This window comes from Phoenix dactylifera, unplaced genomic scaffold, assembly GCF_009389715.1.
Source record: "Phoenix dactylifera cultivar Barhee BC4 unplaced genomic scaffold, palm_55x_up_171113_PBpolish2nd_filt_p 000631F, whole genome shotgun sequence".
In the NCBI taxonomy this organism is placed as follows: Eukaryota; Viridiplantae; Streptophyta; class Magnoliopsida; order Arecales; family Arecaceae; genus Phoenix; species Phoenix dactylifera.
Window position 1 is genome coordinate 166,210 of NW_024068024.1, and position 25,381 is coordinate 191,590.

At 44.8% G+C, this 25,381-nt stretch overlaps 1 protein-coding gene across 1 annotated transcript; it reads left to right on the forward strand.

The window, feature by feature from the left end:
• Positions 1–18,708: 18,708 nt before the first annotated feature.
• LOC103723092 (GDSL esterase/lipase LIP-4-like) lies at positions 18,709–21,676 on the forward strand. The gene is made up of 5 exons (XM_039119834.1): positions 18,709–19,137; positions 19,647–19,832; positions 20,073–20,224; positions 20,610–20,880; positions 21,273–21,676. The coding sequence occupies exons 1-5, from the start codon at positions 18,762–18,764 to the stop codon at positions 21,503–21,505; spliced, it is 1,218 nt and encodes a 405-aa protein (XP_038975762.1). The 5' UTR covers positions 18,709–18,761; the 3' UTR covers positions 21,506–21,676.
• The last annotated feature ends 3,705 nt before the right edge of the window (positions 21,677–25,381 follow it).

Sequence of the window (25,381 nt, forward strand, 5' to 3'; positions counted from 1 at the left end):
GCCGCAGGCCCTGTTTCAGGCCCAATCCAGAGTGTTCTTCAGCCCATTTCAACAGCCCAGGAAGCCTTGTGCTGTAGATCCAGGTCCACAACTCCAGCTAGCTCTGCCCGGCGCCAACTTCATGTTCGAGACTCCACGAGCAGACGATTCTGGTCAACTGCATTCACCACAGGTAATAGGTTCTTCCTCCTTTGGGCTTGCTTATCTAAATATGTTCTAGTTCTCTTGCATGACAGCCCTATTTTGAAACTTATTTTCCTGTCAAACTGCAAAACCTAGAACATTTACTACCACACCCATCCTATCCACCATTTAAATCTAAATATTAAATTAGCACACCTTAGTGATGGGATAATTCTCAACATCCATAGATCAGATTACTTTCGGACTTTGAATGACTGTAAAACGTGTTTGCAACCTAACTTCTTATAGTGACTAATTTTCTACTTTAATTCTGAAATAACCAAAGTACAAATTAGTAACATTTAATTTTAAGTTACTTTAGCGAAAATTTGCTGATTTCCGAATTCATAGTAGGTTGCATTAGTAGGTTGTCCTGCATCACATTTGGTCAGTTAGGGTTCATTAGTAGCATTGCATATCATATCACCAACTAGAGTAGTTCCTGTATGCCCACCCGTAGTGGTAGAGAGTACCTCCTCACTGACTCTCAGACCCCTTTATCCACCATGGACCCCAGAGTTATACAAGATATTTTGGAACAATTAGCTGCAATACGAGCTGATCAAGACGAATTCAAACGTGAGATCCGTGCTCTAGTACAACACCCTAGGACTCCGGAACCATCAACCCCAATCGCAGCTTATTCCGAGTTTGGTTTGACCACACCACCTGTAGCTTTTCCCCATCCCCCTAGGAACCAACTTCATCCTGATCACCAGCGCGATCTTGACGAGCGACTACTTCGTACCGTGCGAGTAGAAGCCCCCACATTTGCTGGTCAATTAGAGCCGAGCGTGTACCTTGATTGGAGAGCAGCCATGGATAATTATTTTGAGTGGTACGATATGACTGATGATAGAAAAGTACGGTTTGCCAAAATGAAGCTTATTGGGTAAGCTCACTGGTACTGGCATAACGTTGAACATCGGCGTGAGACCCAGAGGCTTTCACGCATCACCACTTGGGAGGATATGAAAGAAAAACTGAATGAGAAGTATCTGCCATTCTCTTACCGACAACGCCTTATGGATAGGTGGCAGAAACTAACTCAAGGAACTTCAACTGTTGCCGATTACATTGCACGATTTGAGGAGTTTCACATGAGGTGCGGTGTAATCGAAGAGGAGACTGTTACTCTTTCTAGGTTTCGGGCGGGACTCCGCGAGGAGATCCAGAAAGAATTGATCCTCCGAGAGATTACTACCCTTGGCCAGGCATACCAATTGGCTCAAGATGTGGATAGTTTTTTACGAGTCCCTGTAGTGAGACGTACCGACTCTCGGTTCTTACCCCCAGGAGCCCGACCTAATCAAAGCTATCTCCCACAACCCAGACCACTCTCCAACCATCCTTCCCAGCCCGGTTCTAGCCAAACACCGACTAGGACGTTCCCGGCGCCTGCTCAAAGTACATCAACTGATAAAGGAAAAGGCATATTAGGGTCCAACCCGCCCTTAAGAAACCAAACCCAGTGTTTCAGGTGCCAAAAGTTTGGCCATATTGCGTCCCAATGTAATGCCAAGACCTATTTAATGACTGAACTGGAAGCAGGAACCCAGGATACTGAATGTGTCGAAGAAGTCTATGAACCGAACATCGAGGATTTTGTAGATGACTTTGGAGATGAAAAGACCGGGTTAGAGTTTGTTCAGACTGAATACCAAAATGAGCCCACTGATAGGAATGACCAAAACCATAGGCTCCATGTGGTTAGGTGTACGCTAGCCCAAACGAAGACCGAACAAGACTGGCATAGAACCTCCCTATTTTACACACTTATTAAGATCAATGGTAAAACATGCAAAATCTTATTTGATAGCGGGAGTTGCATCAACGCCATTGCATCTGGAGTTGTTTCTCGCCTTGGCCTGAAATCTACCCCTCATCCTAATCCATATAAAGTAGCCTGGGTAGATAAGACGTCCATTTCGGTATCGGAAAGATGCCTTGTCCCGATTCAATTCCTATCTTATAAAGACGAGATTTGGTGCGACTGCCTTCCGATGGACGTAGGTCAAGTCATTCTAGGAAGACCTTGGTTATACGATAGGGACGTCACACTTCATGGTCGGTCAAATTCGTGTAGTTTTATGTTCCAGGGTCGGAAAATTATACTGAATTCATTGCCTCCTAGAGAGCCCGGCCCTGAGAAGAAGGGCGCTACACCACGAAAAGACGAGTCACTTCACATCATTACATCGAAAGAGGTAATGAAAGATATCGAAAGCCACTCACCTGTGTTCGCCCTTGTGGCTAGAGTTATCAATGTGGAGAAAAATACCGAGCATCCGGCCGCCGTAGTTCCCCTGTTGGAAGAGTTTCACTCTGTTTTCCCAAATGATCTTCCAGCTGCACTTCCACCGATGCGTGATATCCAGCACGTAATTGATCTCATTCCTGGAGCGTCATTGCCAAATCTTCCCCATCATAGACTCAACCCAAACGAGCATACTGAACTGAAACGTCAAGTTGACGAACTCTTCACTCGAGGATATATTCGTGAGAGTCTGAGTCCCTGTGCTGTACCTGCACTCCTCACTCTCAAAAAAGATGGCTCTTGGAGGATGTGCATCGATAGCCGTGCTATCAATAAAATCACGGTTAAGTATCGTTTTCCCATTCCGAGGCTGGACGACCTTTTAGACTATATGTCTGGTGCTACAGTTTTTTCCAAGATCGACCTAAAGAGTGGGTACCACCAGATTCGGATTCGTCCTGGGGATGAATGGAAAACCGCATTCAAAACCAAAGATGGACTCTACGAATGGTTAGTAATGCCTTTCGGGTTAACAAATGCTCCAAGTACTTTTATGAGGGTGATGACACAGATCTTTCGACCTTTCTTGAATAAGTTTGTCGTTGTATATTTTGATGACATCCTCATCTATAGTCAAACTCAAGAGCTCCATCTCTCACACTTAAGGCAAGTTTGTGATGTCCTGCGGAACGAAAGCTTCTTTGCAAACCCTAAGAAGTGTGCCTTCCTGACTGATCACGTCACTTTCTTAGGGTTCATAGTGTCTTCCAAGGGTGTCTCCGCTGATCCAAAAAAAGTAAGCGCGATAGTCGAATGGCCTGAGCCCAAGACCCTAGCAGAAGTACGTAGTTTTCATGGTTTGGCTACTTTCTATCGTCGCTTCATTCGAAATTTTAGTTCGATAATGTCTCCCATTACAGATTGCATGAAGAAAGGAGACTTTATCTGGACTAAGTCGGCATCCCAAGCATTTAAAGATATTAAGCATAGGATGACCGAAGCACCTGTCTTGCGCCTCCCCGATTTCACTAAGGTATTCGAGGTCGCATGTGATGCCTCTGGCGTTGGCAATAGGTGGCGTGTTAAGCCAAGAAGGTCACCCTGTCGCGTTCTTTAGCGAAAAGTTAAGTGACGGCAGGTTGCGTTATTCCACCTATGATAAGGAATTCTATGCGGTAGTGCAAACTTTGCGACATTGGCGACAATATTTGCTACCGCAAGAATTTGTCCTGTATTCAGACCATGAGGCTTTAAAGTATCTCAATTTTCAAAAGAAACTAAACCTTCGACACGGCCGATGGAGTGAGTTTCTGCAAGCCTATACTTTTGTGCTGAAACATAAAGCTGGAGTTGAGAACAAGGCTGCTGATGCGCTCAGTCGACGGATCTTCCTCCTATCCGTGGTGAGCACTGAAGTAATTGGTTTTGAAAGGATCAGGGAACAATATACCACCTGTCCCGATTTTAGTGATGTATACCTGACCTTACGAGATGGAGTAGAGAGAGAGCACGATGATTTCTTTTTACAAGATGATTATCTCTTTCGCTCCGACCGATTGTGTATTCCTCGAACTTCTTTGAGAGATTTTCTAGTATGGGAAGTACACGCTGGAGGACTGTCTGGGCATTTCGGGAGAGACAAAACCATTGAAATGGTGGAAAGACGCTTCTTCTGGCCGAGTCTCAAGAGAGACGTGGCCAAAATCGTCGCTCAGTGTCGCACATATCAACTAGCCAAACAACGTAAACCGAACACTGGGCTTTACACTCCACTACCTGTTCCTGATTGTCCGTGGCAAGATGTTAGCATGGATTTTGTGTTAGGGCTTCCACGTACCTCGACCAAACACGATTCCATTTTTGTAGTGGTAGATCGATTCTCTAAAATGGCTCATTTTCTCCCGTGTTCTAAGACTTCCGATGCTTCTAGGATTGCGAAACTCTATTTTGACGACGTTGTTCGACTACATGGCCTCCCAAAATCTATTGTGTCCGATAGGGATGTTAAATTCATGAGCTATTTTTGGAAAACTCTTTGGCATATGATGGGTACCAAATTAAAATTTTCCTCTGCCTATCATCCCCAAACTGATGGCCAGACCGAAGTTGTCAACCGAAGTCTAGGGAATCTTTTAAGATGTCTGGTAGGTGAGCATGCTAGGACTTGGGATCTCGTGTTACCAACTGCCGAGTTTGCATATAATAGTTCGGTCAATAGGACCTTAGGCATGAGTCCTTTTGAAGTGGTGCATGGATATAAACCTAGGCAACCCATAGACTTGATTCCCATGTCTCATCAACATAGAGTCTCTGAGTCTGCACAATCATTTGCTTCACACCTGCATTCATTGCATCAGGAGATCAGCAAACATATTCACTCTAATAACTTAAAATATAAATCCCTTGCTGATTTGCACAGACGCTATAAAGAATTGAATATAGGCGATTCTGTCATGGTAAGAATTAGACCTGAACGACTCCCTTCGGGGACGTTCAAAAAGTTGCAATCTCGTAGTGCGGGACCATTCAAAGTACTAAAGAAAATCAGCTCGAATGCGTATGTTGTAGATCTTCCTGACGACTATGGGATTAGTGCGACATTTAATATTGAAGATTTAGTCCCATACAAGAAATCAACATTCATTCCTTCTGACCCTTTTGTTGATACATCCACTGTTGTTGATCACCCTGATCTAGCACCTGCTAGTGAGCCTCCACCTCCACAGTTTCATGCACGCAGAGAACACATAGAACATATATTAGATGAGCAGGTTATATCTACCAGGAGAGGAAGCTACCAACGTTACCTTGTTCGGTGGAAAGGTCGACCCGAATCAGATGTGTCGTGGATTTCGCGAGCTGAGTTGCAGTGCCTTGACCCGGATCTTTTGGAGCAGTACGACAGCCGACCCGATCTACACTCGACGGGGTCGAGTTTTTCTCACCCGGGAGGAGTTGATGGGGACATCAGCTAGGTCCCCATCTTATTTGCATATTTGTTTATTTTATTTCTGGGTTTATTTGCATTTAGGGGTTTATTTATGGTTTATCTTATTTCTGGACTCATTTGCATTTTTAGGGCTTATTTGTGGGTTCTATTTTGTGTAAGGGGTTTTATTTTAATTGTTCTTATTGGGCCCTATTTATAGGGAACTTTTATGTTGATTAGGGTTAATGAAGAATTAAGAAATTTTCTCCCCACCTATTCTCCTCCTCTCTTCTTCTCTTCTCCCTCTTCTCCTCCTCCTCCTCTTTCTCTTCTCCCTCTTCTTCTGTTCTGATTTAAAATTCCACTGAAGTTTTCCTCCAGATTTGGTGCGGCATCAATAACCTTGTAAGATATGACCCTACCCTACAGGTGGTTTTTGCAGATTCTTTTGTGAACTTCTTGAAGTGTGTATTCAGCTTAAAGGTTGTCCTCGGTGTGGCAACAACCATCCGCCCTCTCCTCAATCCTATACAGCCTAAGATAGAAGCCAACATGAAGCCACTTCAGAACCGATCTAGATCATCCTCGTCCAGAACACAATTTTTATTGCTGGGACCGAAAGAAGCCTCCAGTTAAACACCCATAGAGCGGTCAAAATGTTAAGACGACACGAGTCAACCAACTGGTAGGAAGATCGTTATCGGATGAAGCAACCATGATAGCCAAAAGGAGTGGAAGTTGAAGAGAAGAGAGGAAGCCAACTTACAAAGGAACGCTAGAGAAAGGGAAGAAGAAAGAGCCAAAACCCTTACTGGATGGAAAACTACCAAAGAACATGAAGGCACTCTCGAAATTTGGGGGGGGGATAACTGGGGTTTTGCCCCTCAAATAGAGCTTTGAATGGTCACGGTCCCAACTTTCTATGGATCAATCCTCGTTAGAGCCTTAAGAAAGAGGGGCTATGGCAACGAAATTTCTGTCTGTATGGACAACACTTCGAAAAAGAATCGATGCTACAGAAATCATGCCGCTCATTAAATACGGCCTCTAGAAGCATGTAAGTCTGATTTGACAACTCGTTTTGGCTCCACCGACTCACCTAACGAATGGCTTGGCTACTTTCAAGCCAATCAAAAACAACTCGAGCTCACAACTGGAGGCAAGTGATATGACTTGAATTTGCCATCCCCTAAAATCTCACCTACTAGCTCAACCTACCAACCAAAAGATGACGTATGTGTCGTAGAATCAATAGCTAACCATATTTTTGAACAATTAGTACAATATTTGTACAATCAATTTCAGTTCGGCATGATCTTGGTGCGCCAAAAAAGGAAGGCAATAACCGTTCCAGATCAACGAATGAGGAAAAAGCTTAGCCGCTCGTTTGTAAGTCGTTCGATCCTAGTCGGGCAGATCAACATCCTCTTCTCTATAAATAACAAGCAAAGGGACCCTCCACGTATGAAAAATCTTTCTTCCAAACTCTCATTCTACCATCTCTCTCATATCTCTAATATTTTCTTTCGAAACTCTCCTTAACTTACGCATCGGATGGTCCCCCACTAGATACACTCCGGCGATGCCCTGATCATTTTTCTTTGATTGCGTATCAAAGCCTACATGGTGTAGCCCCTCTCTAGCCAAACCGAGCAGAGCTGCGATGCTCATTAGCTCGTCAATTTATCAGGTCAGGTTTTGAGGGGCAATAGTTAGCATTTCTTTTTATTTGTTTTAAGAGAATATTGAGTTATTCATATTTAGACCCTTGCTAGTAATTGCTTCAATTGGGTATTTTCTTCACTGTATTGAATTAGTACTATATATAGATTTAAAGATCAACCTTAATAATTTCATTGATGCATGTCACAAGTTTCAAAAGTTTGATAAATGAGGAAGGTTTACAAAAAGCCTTTATGCCATTGATATTGGGCATTATGATCTAGCCCGCATCTTCTGTGCAAACTCATCCTATGATCAAGTCATTGGCAAAATCTGATCCTTTATTTCCGAGATTGAACAAAAATGAAAGAAGATACTACTAAGTCCACCATATCAGTTTCATTCAACTCACTACTAGCTTATGATCTCGTGTCTTTCAATTCACAAATTTATGTTAGACTTGCTATTGTATTAAGGGGGATCATAGCATCATCTTAGAGGCATCAAGAAATTTGTATGAACCATAGTCTTACACAAATAGCTAATAATGTGTAAAGAGAAGACTTAATTTATATCACACTAAGTTCTCGGAGTATTAATATCAGGATTCAGCATATGTTTAACCTAGTTCTTTTATTGTTCAATGTAGCGTCATGGGCGCATTGTGTTATGTTCTTAAGATCCATGGTATGCATAGCAGAAAAGGAATAGGTATGCTCCAGTCCAATCATTTTTTATGGGAAATGTGCAATTAGCCAACACCAATTGAACCCTGCCTCGTATAAAACCTCCCTTAGTATAATAAAAGGTTCAAATTAGGGTGAATTTTTTAATTGGACCATATCTATCGCTAGGTTGGTGGATTAGTCCAACTACGAACCAATTAGTCCAACTCGCGGAGGAATTATGCTAATGTGATCTGACAATGTACAAGCACTCGGATCCACCCTAATGACACACGATAACGTGCGGTCTCGCCCCCTCCATTTTTAGTTAGTTGGCTTATCTTGCATCTTTCCAGGGACCCACCTTGTCTGCAACCAAGGACCCACCTTGTCTGCAACGAAAGGGTGAAATGCGAGGGATGAATCCAATGGCTCGTTTCTCCATGCCGTGCAGCACAAGAGTTCTTCCACGTCCTCCCTCCCTTGTTTGGATGCCGCTTCCTGTCCCCCACTACTTCATGTGTGTGGTGTGTCCTTATCCTCCCTTATAATACTTTTATGGTCTAAAAAATTATGTGCAACTTGCATAGGGCTTCCGCATGGCAATTGAATTAAACATGAAGATAGCTTATGATAGAGTTCGTCGGTTGTTTCTTTTTTATTCTTTTCAGCATGTTGGCTTCTCAGGTGCGTGGATTTACTGGATTTGGGGTTGTATTGTGTCCCTTTCTTTCGCTATTTCGATCATTGGGTCTTCATCTGATTCTTTCCAATTTACAATTGGTGTGAGATAAGGTTTTCCACTACCACTCTAGTTATTTGTTTATCGGTGTATCCACCTAGTTGTGCGGGGGTAACTATTTTTTACCTTCTCTTCACTAATAATTATGTATTGTTTGTTCATGCTACTATATCTAATGCGTTGGTATTAGTTTTCATTATAAATGACTACTAGACGGGGCGTTTCGTAACCCCAACAGGATCACCACGGTGATTTAAGATCCCCGGTGATCCGAATGCTGGGGTAATTTGATCCCCTGTGATCTAAGATCAATGTGTTTGGTAGGCCATGATCCAGTGATTAAAAATCTCCAGATATCCATGAGTAACTTGTTTGGTATGGTACGGAGATACAAGATCACAGACTACATAATACTACAAATACTCCTGATATATCTTAGATAGATTTTTTTATGTATTTTTAATTCTCATGAATAAAAAATGTAAGTCAATATACTAATTCCTATAATAGCTCCATAATTTTGTCACATATGCTACTTTTAGTAGCCCTTATCATATATTTATTAATCATATAAAATAAATTATAATAAAATATTAATATATTTATCAATATATTAATTATTAATATATTCAATAAAAATATATTTATTACTCCTATAAATTATTAATCTTATAAAAGTATGTTATTTTTCATTATAGAATTAATATTTTTATTTATACTTATAATAGATTTTTTAACACTAATGATTATTTTGATTAGAAAAATAAGATAAATAGGAGTAATATATTAAATGTTTTCATTATATAAATATAAAATATAATAATATATTTATACTATAATTTAAAAAAATTCCTTCAATAATATTATGATAATAATATGATTAGTAATATATTTTAATATAATATATATCATTAATATCATATATAATATCAACATATTTTTTATATATATAATATTGACATAATATATTGATATATCAATTTTTCTGCTAAATTGAGAGATATTTTTGTCTTTAACTTTCAACCCAGGATCACTGCCCTAGGGTGATCTTGAATTCTCGACCTCAAGGACAGGTATCCCATCATCGGGTTGGGCGGTGATTTGAGGAGTGGTAGTGATTTAGGATCACCGCCACGTGGAATCACCGTTGTGCAACCAAATGCAGTGATCTCATCACCTCCACCAACATGACCCTTGATCCTGGGACGATCATCCCATACCAAACGCTCCCTAAAGTTTTAGGTCAAGGGGCGATTTAGAGAAATTGGTGATAAAGTTTAGTTCAAACATCAATATACGACAATGTATTAGGAATCACCTACATATTAGAGAATAGGATGGCACATGGATATATTTGGGAATCCCTATTTTTTGTAAAAAATCGACTGCTACGGATTGCAAGGGCTTAACTCAATAGTTTTTAGATAGGAAAAGGGTTGGAAGTGGAAGGCTCTTTCTATGATGGCTAGAGCTACTCTTGTTAAGTCTGTTCTATATGCTCTTCATATTTTTTTTTGATGTCTCATTCTCTTATTCCCAAGGGAGTTCTAATAAAATTGCAAAGCATTATTAATAATTTTCTTTGGGACTCGATTGATAGTTCTTGAAGGGTGCATCTGATTTCTAGGGACTATTTGTGTTGGTATTTTCGAGATGATGGTTTGAGTATTCCTTCTTTGATAGCTAGGAGTGAGGCATTCTAGATGAAGCATATTACAAGTTTTCTTTTGATGCACGATAAATTTTGAAATTCTTTCATGAGAGCAAAATATGACCCTTGATCTTTTATATCTTATCCAATTTGCTCTCCGACTGCCTCAGCAATTTGGAAGAAAATTTCCTCTTTTGCTCCGATTATCTATTCTAATATTAGATGTGTGTTGGCAATGATATATCTATTAATGTATTGCATGATCCTTGGATATCATCTGTTCGTTTAACTAGATGGCTTGCTCCTATAGATACTGCTGCGTTATAAGGCTCTTTCTATGATGGCTAGAGCTACTCTTATTAAGTCTGTTCTATATGCTCATTCATATTTTTTTTGATGTCTCATTCTCTTATTCCCAAGGGAGTTCTACTAAAATTGCAAAGCACTATTAAGAATTTTCTTTGGGGCTCAATTGATGGTTCTTGAAGGGTGCATCTGATTTCTAGGGACTATCTGTGTTGGTATTTTCGAGATGATGGTTTGAGTATTCCTTCTTTGATAGCTAGGAGTGAGGCATTTTAGACGAAGCATATTTCAAGTTTTCTTTTGATGCACGATGAATTTTGAAATTCTTTCATGAGAGCAAAATATGACTCTTGGTCTTTTATATCTTATCCAATTTGCTCTCCGACTGCCTCAGCAATTTGGAAGAAAATTTGCTCTTTAGCTCCGGTTATCTATTCTAATATTAGATGTGTGTTGGCAATGATATATCTATTAATGTATTGCATGATCCATGGATATCATCTGTTCGTTTAGCTAGATGGCCTGCTCCTATAGATACTACTGCATTATAAGGCCTTATGGTTAAGAATCTTATAATTTCCAAAGAAAAGAGATCAGCCACTTTTGCAATTTTTTTCTAAAAAACTAGCATCTAAAGTATTATCTATTCGAATTCCGATTGGTAATTGTGGCGATAGATTAGGATGGAGTCCATCTTCTAGGTTGACTATCAAGGTATTTGATTTATGTAGACTTGTTTTTTATCTACACCTCAACCAAATCATAGCACTACTTTGGTTTGAAAATCACGTGTGTATCCCAAGATCGCATTATTTATGTGGAAAATTATCTGGCATTGTCTACCATGTAAAGAAAATTTTCTTCGATGTGAATTTCACATACCAAGCTATTGTAATTTATGCTTTGAGCTAGAGGAGTTTATTCAGTATGTTATACTCCAATGTCATATGGCAGCACAAATATAGAGAATGGCTCCAATTCTGGACTCATTGAGATTTTTTTCTTTATTGTTGGACAAGTTTCTTTAGATTATTACAGAAAGTTCTTCTTTAAATATGAGATACTTTGAAGTAGGCTTCATTTGTTATATTGCTTATCATATATGGCTAGTATGGAATAAACATATATTTCAAGATTTGAGATAGAGTGTTGATTGATTTTACTAAAAACTTCTATACAAATTCATAAATTCCTCTATAATGCTTCTTCAGAGGATATATTGATAGTAGAAGCAATCTGTGGCTCTTCTCAAATAGTTTCTGCATCCTTAACGTGTCTCTCACTTTACTTGGAAGCCATCATTCCCTATTACTTTAAGATCAACTTTGACGCTAGCATATAGAAGAGAGATGCTTTTGGTGGTGCGAGCTTTATCATTAGAAGTGCTAGTAGTATTTTTGTGGCTGTAGGTGATGTTAGGATCTGTGGCACAACTATTTCAATGATAGAATTATATGCAATGTAAGAAGAGTTGTCTTATGCTATTCAAACATTATAGATAATTAATATTTATTTAGAGGGTGATTTTTAGATAGTTATGAGATGGCTTTGCTACAATTAAACTTCATTCTCTTTTTTTTTTTTTTTTTTTTTTTTTTTTTTTTTTGCTAATGCGGATGAATCATATCCGACGGGTACGGATACACCCAATAAAGTCAAAAAATAGGATGCCTCGGAGCGCCAAAGGCAGCTCCCCATCTCCAGACCACAAAGTGCCTCCGGAATGACTAGCTACATACGCAGCCACCCAGTCCGCCGCACCATTGGCTTCACGGTAAATATGCTTGGCCTGAACGGCCCCTCCATCTCTCACCATAGCCCAAATGTCTCGGAGCAAGGGATGGTCGCTACCGCCACCCCGAGGTCCCCCCTGGATCCAACTTATAACGGTGGCAGAATCACCCTCCAAGATGATAGACCTGGCCTGTAACACGCCCCGGGCGTGGCAAAGGCCCGCCCAGGCAGCTACCAGCTCCGCACTCGGTACCGAGGTGTCAAATAACTGACTGCCCCCGGCAGCCACGACTCTCGCAGACGGGTCCCGAATAACGAAACCCGCGCCTCCCCTAGAGCCATCGTCCAAGACTGACCCATCAAAATTGACCTTGAGGAAACTCGGGGGTGGGGGCTCCCAGGTGAAAAACACCGTGCGAGAAGCTGCCGAAGCAGAGTGGGAGCTCCAGATGTCCCGAGCTATCAAGGTCCCTCCAACGGGGGTGATGTGACACAACTCTGCCGCCTGACAGCGGGCACTCTCGACCACAAATCTCGGCGACATATGTCGCTCGCCGAATATACGAGCGTTCCTGGCCAACCAGATCTGGTAGGCAGTACAGCTCGCTCGAACCACCACCTGACTAGGCGCCGGGGACTCCGAGCCCTGACGCATGGACTGTAAAAACTGGTCCCTGCAGCTCCAAACCAACTGTGGGACCCCTGACAGGCACCAAGTATCCCTCGCCCATGTACACCGAAACAGGGCATGGTCTACCGTCTCGACCGCACCGCACACCCCATACTCCAATGGGATCCTCAATCCTCGTCCACCAAGTACAGCTCTCGTGGGGAGCCGGTCCCAAACCACCTTCCAGAGAAACAGCGCGACCCTCGGGAGGAGGCCCAATCGCCAAATCCAGGCGCAATCAGGACCAGGCTCATACTCCTGCCAAAGAAAGCGAGAAAGATCGCTCATCCGGACTCTGGGACTGGTCGAGGAGCCCCACACTCGCACATCAGGTCCACCACTCCGAGGTAAGGAGAGAGAACGGACCCTCTCCGCCAGATGCTCCCCGAAGAGGCGGGCCAATCGCATCTCATCCCAACTGGCCCCCCCGGGGGACATGAGATCACAGACATGTAGACCCTCCTCAGCATCGACACTAACTGTAGTTGGCCAAAGGCGCAGGGGGAGGCCGTCAACCCATGGGTCACCGGTCACATCAATACTGCGCCCGTCGCCTATCAACCAACGGGTATGATCCGATACCATGGGTACATACCTCGCTATCTCACGCCATAGAAAGGAGCAACTCCGCCCTCCTCGGGCCCAGCCCTCCGGGCCTACCCTCCCATAACGGGCAGTCATGATCCGGCTCCAGAACCCATGCGGCTCCAGGACGAAACGGGAGGCGTGCCGGGCGAGGAGCAGCTCGCGCCTCTCCAGGAGAGACAACACCCCTAGACCACCCTCCCTAAGAGGGCGGCAGATACTCTCCCATGCCACTAGATGCACCCCGCGACCCCCGTCAAGCGAGCCCCATAGGAAGCCCCGAAGAAGACGCTCGATCTTCAGGAGAACTGATCTTGGCACCACCGTATTCGCCATGAGATAGATGGGCATAGAGCCCAGAACAGACCTAATCAGCGTTACCCTACCCATCATGGATAGGAACGCTGCCCTCCAACCCTCTAGCCTGCTCTGGACCTGTTGCACCATCCCAGTGCACTCAGAAACACGCAGTCTCCTACCTGTGATCGGAACACCCAGATAGGTCTAGGTCCCATCCTGCTCGGGCATCTCCAGAATCCTCCGAACCTCCCTTCGAATCCCGGGTGGCGTACTCGGGCTGAAGAGAATGGTGGATTTCTGGGCGTTCACTCTTTGACCCGATGCATGGCAATAGGTGGCCAAAATCTGCCTGATAGCCTGAGCATCCGCTATGCAGGCCCGCGTCAGGAGGAGGCAGTCATCGGCAAAGAGTAAGTGTGATATCGGCTGGGCCCCTGGAGCTGGGACATAAGCCCCCAGCTCACTGGCAGAGCACGCAGCCCGCAATGACCGAGACAGGACATCAGAACAGATAATGAACAGGTATGGGGATAACGGACATCCCTGCCGAAGCCCCATAGTAGATCTAAAGAAAGGGGATGGTGAGCCGTTGACCAAGATAGCAAACCTCGGACCCCGGACACACCCCATAACCCAATCAATCCAGGTGTCATGGAACCCCAGACTCGCCAAGGCTAGCCTGAGAAAACTCCACCTGACTCTATCATACGCCCGCTCCATATCCAGTTTGATAGCCATCATGCTCCGTCGCTTCGAAGCCCGTCGGAGATCCCACATCATCTCTTGGGCCACCATAACATTATCGGAAATGCTCCTGCCTCCCACAAAAGCACCTTGCTCATGACAGATAATGCCCGGGAGCAAAGGCTTCATGCGATCCATCAGGATTCTTGCCACAACTTTGTATAAAGTAGTGCACAAACTAATCGGTCTAAAGTGACTCGGCTCGGACGCGTCCAGGCGCTTTGGTATCAGCGTGACAAATGTGGCCTTCCAGTCGTCGGGCATCCCCGCACGACTGAAGAAGCACAAGACTGCTTCCACCACAGCAGTCCGGACAATACCCCAGTATCTCCGAAAAAAGAAAGGAGGGAAGCCATCTGGGCCCGGGGCCCTATCCTCGCCCAAAGCCCAGATCGCCGCTCGCACCTCCCCCTCCGTCACTGGTCGGACCAACAGGGCATTCTCGGCCGGCCCGATTTGGGAATCAGCTCGCGGGAGCTGGCCAACTGCGACGGGCCCGCCATCCTCCGTCCAGCGAGAGCGGAAGAAGTCGAATAGGATATGGCTAATCGCCGAATCATCCTCAGTCCTGTGGCCAAGCTCATCCCGTAAGGAACGAATCATGTTCCTCTGTCTTCTGATAACCGTGGATCGGTGAAAGAAACTAGTGTTTCGATCGCCCTCTCTGATCCACTGAATTCTAAATTTCTGTCTCCAGAATATCTCATGTTGCCGCAGGATCGAGTGGTGGGTGGCGAGGAGGCCCCGGAGGCACACCATATCGGCCTCAGGAAGTGCGCCCGCCTGATCTTCTCTTCTTTGGAGGTCAACAATCGCGACCTCCACTTCCTCCAGCTTCCGGAAGATGTTGCCCACTACCTCATAGTTCCAGCGGCGTAGACGTCGCTTAGTCAACTCCAATTTACGTGAAACCCTCTGCATGGCGTCACCGCGAACCGGCATACCCCAAGCTCCTCGGACAATGTCCCAGGATTGAGGGAAAGACAGCCAGACCTTCTCGAAACGGAATGGGCTATGGTGACTCGAGCCCGATACCGTCGAAATCAGCAAAGGACAGTGATCCGAAGTAATCCGGGGAAGATGACTAACCCTATAGGAGGGAAATCTGATAATCCAGTCAGTGGAAGCAACAGCCCTATCCAATCGCTCCCACACCCTAGCTTGGCCGGACTGGTTGTTACACCAAGTGAACTGCGGACCAGAAAAGCCCAGATCGACTAGGCCGTTACGCGAGAGGAAGTCGCGGAACTCCCTCCTATCAGCAGTATCTGTGAAAGCCCTGCCCCCTCGTTTCTCACTTGCCGCCAAAATGCAATTGAAATCCCCCACCATTGCAGTTGGGAGACCCTGAGCAATTAAGTGGGTGAGCTCATCCCACAAAACTCTCCTAGTCCGATAGTCGGTACTAGCGTACACACCGCTCAAAACCTACGGAGCAGCATTAGGTTCCGAAATAATCATGAGGACCTGCTGGGAGCAGTTGTGGAATACATCGACTGTAGCCACACCCCGCTTCCACAGAGCCACGATGCCCCCGGACAACCCCTGGGAATCCACAGCATATGACTCCCAGTCAACCTCCAACCGTCGTATAGCACGACCAAGACCTCGGCCCGAAAGGCGAGTTTCATAGAGTAGGCAGATCTCGGGGCTATGGATCTGGACCAACCTCCTAAAAGATGACATAAATGACGACTTAGCCGCCCCCCTACAGTTCCACGCAAGAATCCTCATGGGGAAAAGTCCGAGAGGTCGGCCACAGGAACGTCAACCCTCTGGGCCATAGGGTCCGACACCACCTCATGGATGGGGTCAATGCACTGACCCTCATCCGCACTCACCCCAGAGACAACTCGCAGCACTGCCGCCTTCACCCGTTGCACAACCGTCGAGTGATCCGCGGACCTACAAACAGCCCCCTCGGGGCCACTCGAATCACCTACCCCTATCTCCATAGGTGCAGGCATATCCTGCTCCGCCAAGGGATCACTCATAGGACCGACAGCAGAAACCCCACAAGTCCTAGGTACCTCGACCGAATCAGACCCGCCCGAGACACCGTCCACCTGCCCCACATCCCCCTCTAGAGAGCCTAGAGTGGAGAGCATCACGGCTGGCGGATCCACTCCCAGGGACTGGGCCCCAAACTGGAAGTCACTGGGCCCCGTGGACTGGGCTAGTGGATCAAGCCTGGACTCAGGCCCCATATGGCCCAGCTGGGCCGTGAACAGTGGAAGGCCCCCGCCCACAGGGGCCTTCCCAGGGGATCCCGTGCGTGGCCCATCCGATGTGGGCCACGCACCAAGCTCCGCGCGACGGGCCTGAGGGACCGTCGCGCGGTTCGCCGAACGAAACACGCGGGGCACGCGTGCCCCGCGTGCCGCTGTCCCGACCGAGCCACCCCGGTGGCCCGTCCGCCCCCGGCCCAGTGACCGGCCCAGGTCCGTTAGCAGCCCAGTGTTCCTGGGCCGCTTTTTGGGCTTGACCATGGCCTGGCCCGCCGCTCCAGTCGGCCCGCACCGGTCCGCCGAGTCAGCCCGGGGCTCAAACTGCCCCGACTCGTCGGCCACAGGCACCGGGTCGACACGTCCCACGGGCGGGGCCGAGTCGACTCGGGAACCCTCCACGCGCCCGTCGGAGGCCGGGACCGCCACCCCCGGCGGGGAGTGGTGACGGGCCACCTTGCCGGGCTTTTGCCAACCCTCGAGATCCGGTGGGGACACCGGAGGGCAAGGCGAGGCAATCGGCAGATCCGGCTGAGAAAGGGGCAACCCAGCGGGTGGCTCGGTCGTCTTCCCCAGTGGCTCGGTCGTCTTCCCCAGCTCCGGCGGCCCTTTTCCCCGCGGCTGTCTGGCACGGGAGGTCACCAACCACGGGCCGTAGATCGGGCCGGGGACCTCCTCTACAGGTGCACTATCACCAGTCGGAGCCGGAGCCCCAAACCGGCACACGGGCTCAAGATGCCCGATTCGTCCGCACCGAGCGCAGAGGTCCGGGATGCTCTCGAAGACGAAAGGCTGCCAAATAGCTTTCGTCCTCCCGAGTATCCGAATCCCTGGGAGGAGAGGCGCGGATGCGTCAATGGCCACCTTGACGCGAGCGAAGCCCATAGCCCGTCGGCCCTCGGTAACCCCGTCCACCGCCATTGGCTTTCCGGCCTTGGCCGCTATCTCTAAAATAGTCGAAGGCGACCAATATTCCGGGGGAAGCCCAGGTAGTCGGAGCCAGACCACCACGGTCTTGACCGGAGACTCCCTAGGTAGGAAGTCCGGCGTCCACGGCTCCAGGGCAAGCAGTTGCCCTGCCACCACCCAGGGCCCCTCCGCTAGGGCGCGATCCCGGACCTCCGACGACCGGAATCGCAGAGCGAAGTGGTCATCGGCAAGGGTCACCGCCACCACCTCCCCTGTTTTCTTCAGCCGGGCAGCCACGTCCTTGGCTACCCACTCGACCGGCACCCGCCGGCCGAGGCTCCGGCCGACAAGTGCTAGCCCCTCCCACTCCCGGCGGGCAGCCTCAATGGGCTCCTCCGAGAGCTGGAAGACCGACGGGAAGCGGAGGCTCAAGCGAGCCACCTCCTCCTCCGTCAGTCGATGGGTGATCCAGGGCCCGGGCCGCGTCCAACCACCCGGTCGGTCCCCTTTTCCCCCCTTCCCCTTTCCCTTAGACGTACCTGGTCCTTGAGCTACCACCTCCGCCCAAGTCTTCGTCGACGACGATGCCGCAGTCCGCTTCGTCGAGGCAGCTTCCGCCGTCGTCCCCGACTCCGGCTCCACGACCGAGCCCGCCGAACCCTCCATCGGCGACTTCCCCTTCATCAGATCTGGTAGACACCCTGCACAACAAAAGGAACTGGGCTCACGGGATGGCCCGGACCCAGCAAAGCTCCCCCACCACCGCTCAACGCCGGCGAAGGAGACCGTTAGCACAGCACCCTTTCTCTCTCCTCAGAGTTTCTCACTCTAAAGAGCCGTTACAAAGAACTCTTGTTGCGGATGCCCTTTCTCACTCTTTTTGGGCTGTTCTTAGGTCGCAGATTTGTTGATAGTTGTTACGCTGTAAACAGTGGGGCCCACTGAAATAGATCCGTGCGTCGCGGCGATTTAACCTTGACACAACTGATGGATTTGTATCAGAGGGCATCAGAAGTCCAACCGAGAATGGCAGATACGGAGCTTTCACCAAAAAAGAGAATGACAGATATATATATATATATATATATATATATATATATATATATATAGAGAGAGAGAGAGAGAGAGAGAGAGAGAGAGAGAGAGAGAGAGAGAGAGAGAGAGGAAGTCTAGAAACCACCTTCGCTGTTGTCGTATTTATGCAGGGACAGGAGATGAGGTTGAGCTTCAACGACGAAGTCACGAGGGCCATTGCAGTAGTCCGGGGGCACATGGTGAGAAAACATCCATATTTTAGAGAAAGAGAGAGAGAAGTTGAGGTTTCTATGGGTGGTGGAGGCGGCCATGGCCTTTGTTTGACTACAAGTCTGTTGCTGGTGATATGCTCTCTGCCGGCAATGGTGGAGTCGGCATGTGGGCGTAACCCGGTGGTGTTCAACTTCGGCGATTCCAACTCCGACACCGGCGGCTTCGTGGCTGGCCTCGGCAACCAAATCTCCCTGCCGGAGGGCCGCGTCTTCTTCCATCGCCCCGCCGGCCGCTACTGCGATGGCCGCCTCATCGTCGACTTCCTCTGTGAGTACAGCTACTCTCTCTCCTTTCCCTCTCGTCCGTTACTTCTCTGGGTGGGAATCGGTCAGGTATAGAGTGGGAACCGGGAAAGGGGAAAAAAATCTGCGGAAAATACGGAAGTGCTGGGAAATTTTCAGGGAAACGATCGGGAAACGCTTGAATATTTAGCCGAAAAGGAATAGTGGGAAGAGGACATGCTGGTGGGCAAGTGAAAAATGAAGAAATGGGGGCACGGATTGTTGGGAAACTATTGGGAAACGCGTTTCCCTAATCTGGGTCCATACCCCACTGCTAGTCGCATTTGAGGGCTGGTTTCGTCCTCCTTTAAGTTGGAGTTTATGAACGTATTGCTTTCTTTGGATTACAATGTAATGTCATATGTTGGGTAGTTAGTATTACTTGGTGATGATCTTTGTCAGAATTGCACTTTTGTTCTTGCTAGTGTTATTGGTTTTAGTAATATTGTGGTTGATAAATATAACTTTTGGTGTTCATGACAATGTCATTGATAGGTGAAAGCCTGAAAACGAATTACCTGAGCCCATATTTGGAGTCATTGGGTTCGGATTTTAGGAATGGAGCAAACTTCGCCATTGCTGGTTCGAGGACACTGCCGCCCGATGTTCCCTTCTCCTTGCATATCCAAGTGAATCAGTTCCTTCATTTCAAATCACGATCTTTGGAGCTCGATGCTCGTGGTATACACTTAGCTCTGGCTTTATATGGCTACGTTCATACAAGCTTGTCATGTTTGCAATTAGTTCCATTTGTCTTAAGTCTTAACAGTACCATTAAGCTCGATGGATCCATCAATGGTTACCCTCTAGCCCTAGCAAATACTTGTTGTTGTTGAATTTTTTTCTGACTAAATTGTTTTGTTGCTGCTGTACCTAAAAATAAGTTTACAAATGCAATTGATCTATGTCATGGTTCGAAAGGTCCGATTGATGAGGAAGGGTTCCGCAAGGCACTCTATGCCATTGATATTGGGCAGAATGATCTTTCTGCTGCCTTCGATGCAAATTTGCCCTACAATCAAGTCATCCAAAGGATCCCATTCGTCATTTTGGAGATTAAAACTGCTGTCAAGGCAAGTCTATCTCTTGATGACAATCAATTCATTTGTGGCTTATAACCTCATGTTTGCATCTATTCGAAGCTAGTGGTCATCTTATTCCTGAAGCATAGCATTTCATGGTAATAGTCTGATGGAAAGCCAATCAACTTTTTAAGTCTTTTGACTGTGCTCTATTTTTCTAGACTAACTGCATCAACTAATCTGTTTAGTTGCAGATGCTGAAATAATGAATTCTGTGTGTGTGTGTGTTTGTGTGGATCTCTTTATATATGATGGTCTTTTCTCATCCATAGTTATCCGAAAATGACTCCTATGAGATGTTGTTGTTTCGAGTTATTTTTTGGCTGATTTATATCTGTTGAATGGAGTGTGATCCTATTGCTCCTCCTGAATGCAGACTTTGTATGATAATGGTGGCAAAAACTTCTGGATTCACAACACTGGCCCTCTTGGGTGCTTGCCTGTAAAGCTTTCTTTACCACGGAAAGATGACAGCAGTCTTGATCAATGTGGTTGTCTCATGCCCGTCAATAATGCTGCGAAGGAATTCAATGCCCAATTGAGCGCACTCTGTGATGAATTGAGGTCTGAGTTGAAGGATGCCACCATTGTCTACACTGATATCTTCACGATTAAGTATGACATCATTGCAAATCACACTACATATGGTAAGCTATAGAACTGAGTAAGCAATCTTTAACCTTTGGTTTGGAGGTTATCAGTTTATAGAATCTTATTTCTTTCTCTGCTTTAGAAACTATAAAACTTTAAAGTTAAGAGAACTTCAAATGCATAAAAATAAATCATAAATCCCTCCTCCCTATCTCTCACATGCGCATGCACGTGCACACCACACACGTCCGCTCGTGTGCAGAGAATTGTTTTGTTTCACTCAATTCCATCATTCTATATAATATCATATCTCTGTTTCCAAAACTTTGCAAGATAAAAAAATTATCATTATCTACAAGGTGCTTTGAAATGTAATGATCAATATGTTAACCACCGGTTTCCTCTTAATGATGATTAATTATAACAGTGCTCCTAATCACTGTCCCAGGCTTTGAGAGCTCCTTGATGGCATGCTGTGGCTACGGCGGACCCCCATACAACTTCAATCTGAACATTACATGTGGCAATCCAGGCTGCCCAGTCTGCCCTGAAGGCTCTAAGTATGTGAGCTGGGATGGAGTTCATTATGCAGAGGCTGCTAATGCCATAGTGGCTTCTAAAATACTTACTGCTGAGTACTCCAAGCCCAAAGTTAAGTTCGATTACTTCTGCTTTGCTTGATCCCTGGCAATCTATATTGCCATAGATTTCATCTTGAATTGTGTCAAAACCACAGCAAGTCTAAACTTGCTAAGAAAACCGCATCGAGAGATTATTATGGTACTGGAACTGTATCGACGCATGCAAGTAAGTACATCAATGAAATGCACATGTTCATATTTATCTGGTTTAGCTTTTGTTCTCCTTGCTGTCCTTGGGAATGGCTAATTTTGGTGGCTCTCCATAGACATAATAATTATAGAACATATGTTTGGTAATTAAATCAGGATCACTACATTGAGAATATTGTAATGACACCTACTCTGCTCCAACAACCAGAAATAATGCAGTGCAAAGTTTGTGGTGCCAGCAGTCCAAGTGCAATGAGATCCTCTTAGCTCTGGAGATGGGGTTCATAATCATACAACCTAAGGCAAGGATGCTTTGTGATCTTGTCTAAGGTAGGGGTGCTGAGTGCTTCCATTAAATAACAATCAACCCTTGTAAATAGCCTCGAGGAAATTGAAGTAGCCTACCAGAACTTTCTGCCTGTAAGGTGTCATGACATTGTCATGTATGTTAGCACGTCTCCTAATTCTAGGAGACTTGATGTGGCCCACTTAATAAGTTTATTCCACAAATCTTGTTTAAATGATGATTAAATCCAATTAAATAAAGAGTTTATCTTATCTTGTGGTTTTTGTGATGGATGGAAACTATTAGAGATAAACCTTATATATAATGATAAGGATACGGATTTCTAATCTATAAATAAGTCTGTGGATCCATCATCTAAGGCACTTAAGTTCTGCATAGGTTAGAAGATCCGGATCTCTTCTCTCTCTCGTGTGAGATCTTCGTGCTTGAACAGCAATGGGCGGAGGTCAGTAAAAATATTTATTTATTTATTATTTCGTTGCGCATAATTTATCTTACAATGTAATCTTCACTGGGCATGCATGTGATGTGAGTTGGGCCAGGCCAAAGTGACTCAGGCTAGCCTGCATCATTAAAGTTCTGTTACGAGTCGCAAAAACAAGTTTGCAAGGCCACGGGTTCAGCAGCATGTTAGTCCACGTTCAAGTCATGGATTGAAGGAGCCAAGCAAGTTAGCACATGAAACAAGTCTTAGTAAGAGTTGGTTTCGGCTGATTTTGTTATGAATATGGTTGCCATTTCTTAGCTTATTTTAAGTCATTTTCACAGTTGGTTTCGGCTGATTTTGTTATTAATATGGTTGCTATTTCTTAGCTTATTTTTAGTCTTTTTCAGGTGAAGTCTCATATGTATAAATGAGGACGTCTGCATGGAATAAAGTATGTGTGTGGAGAAAAACTAAATGACAAACTTTTAGGTTGTCTAACTTGGAAGCTGTGGTTTTCTCGAAATAAACCCATCCCTCAGTTTTTATTCTTCTTTCTCTCCATTTATACATTTAAAATAGGGAAAACTAAAAGAAAAGCACTCGACCAAAACAGCCCCCTACCAGGTCATAGATCCATTACACGATTACTTCCACTCAAGCTTAACCCAACTTGGTGCTCAGCAATAGCCTAACTCACTATCCCACATGGAAGCTCAGGCTAATATTGAACTGGTCCACATTAGTTTTGTTGATGCTGCAGAGGAATGCTCTCTGCATTTGAAAATTGGCATTGATATCCCTTATATCAAAATTGGATAATACCAAGAACTACTAAGTTCATCTGCATTATATACTAGATTTAAGGAAGAAAGTTCATTACTTGGTGACCCAAATGGGATCACCGAGGGGATCTTAGATCGCCGGTGATTCTTATTCCAGAGTAATTTCATCTCCGATAATTTAAGATCACCACATTTATATGCTATGTTTCAGTAATTAAAGATTCTTAAGTATCCATGAGTAACCTGTTTGGTATTCCATTGGAATTCAAGATCACTCACCATATAATACCAAAATTACCCTTGATATATTACATAAAAATATATTATTTATCCTATAGATTATTAATCCTATAGAGATATATTGATTGTTATTATAGAACTAATATTTTTATTTATACTTATAATATATTATATTTAATACTAATAATTATTTTGATTAGAAAAATAAGGTAAATAGAAGTAATATATTAAATACTTTCATTATATCAATATAAAATACAATAATATATTTCTACTACAATTTAAAATTATCATTGAATAATAATATGACAATAATATGATTAATAATATATTATAATATAATATATATAATATCAATATAATATAAATTTAATATTAATATAATATATTAACAGTATATTAACATATCAATTTTTTTGTTGGACTGAGAAAAATTTTTGTCCTCAATTTTCAACTTAAGATCACTGCTCTAGGAGGATCTTGAATTTCCAAACTCAAGGATAGGTATTCAATTACTAGGTTGGGCGGTGATTTGAAGAGTAGGAGGATTTGGGATCACTGCCACATAGGATCACTATGGTGTAACTAAATACGGTGATCTCATCATCTCCATCCACATCATCCTTGATCTTAGCATGATCACCCTATACCAAATGCCCCTCAAGTCTTTGATATTGGATAACAAAGACTTGTAGATGATAATGTTATCAGCCTCCACCTAGCACACTGCATCCTTGGTTTGCAAGACTTTCCAATTGGCCAAATCTACTAGGAGGGAAATTAGCCAAAAGATTTGTTTGCTCTTAGATCAAGACTCCAAGCTTCCGATAATTTTGACAACACATTTTCATGTCGGTTATCTCACCTTGGTACTTATAACTTCATTGATTTTAGCCTTATACGTTAAATATCTATAATTGATGCTATGCATTTGTCGAAGAACTTCAGTTCTAGTTGGTGGAATGGGGATAGATCACAACTCTATCGTACTATCAAACAATATTTTTTAAAATCGAAATGATGGTTTGCTTCTAACTATCGACGATGGCCCATATAATAGAACTTTTTTTCCTATTTTAACCAATATGAATGAGTCGAATCTCCACAAGAAGGTCATGTAATACGCCCCTTAATGCTCCAACCAGATAAATTAGCATGTACAGAAAAATCATTTATACTCCAGATAAGAGTTGCCCGCAAATTAAATATTTGGCCAGAGAAAGCATCAAATGCATCGGTACCCTTCCATAACTTTTTCAATTTCTCTATTCAAGACTGCAGAAAAATGTTAATATCATTACCTGGACACTTATCAACTGGAATAACTATTGACAGAATGAGTGAAGATTATTTCATACACATCTATGGTGACAAATTATAAGCAATCAAAACAACCAACCAAGTGCTGTATATAGAACTCATCGTTCAGAATGGATTAAACCCATCAGTAGCTAAATCCAACCTAACATTATGAATATTAGAAGTAAAAATGTGATACCTATCATCAAATACTTTCCATGCTAAACTATCTGTGAGATATCTTAATATTTCATTCTTTGTACAACTTTCATCATTGCATCTTATCGATGAAGCTATCTTCAATGATGCATAGATCCTTTTCAATCTAGGTGGTGGTGGGGGGGGGGGGGGACACCCGAATTTAGTCCTACATCGCCAGATAGCGGAAAGGTCCGTGAGGCCAAAACCTTTCCTTCCGAGGGCCCTTTTGTGGGACAAAATCGTGAGGGGGTGGCTCCCTGCGCGTGCCTTAGGGCTCGGGGCAACGATCTCCCCAGAGCGGACAATACCTCGGGAGGGACGCGGTCGCTTTCTCTGTCCAGGACCGGTGGGGACTATGCTGTTCACCGGGCCCAAAAAATCCAGCAACAGATGGCACGCCAGGTAGGGGGCGTCCCTTGCCGCAGGCTACCCTCTAGGCCTGGGGGGCTGTGTGCGCACAGGACCTTCCCGCTAGGGGGACTATGTTGTGGGGGGGCACCCGAATTTAGT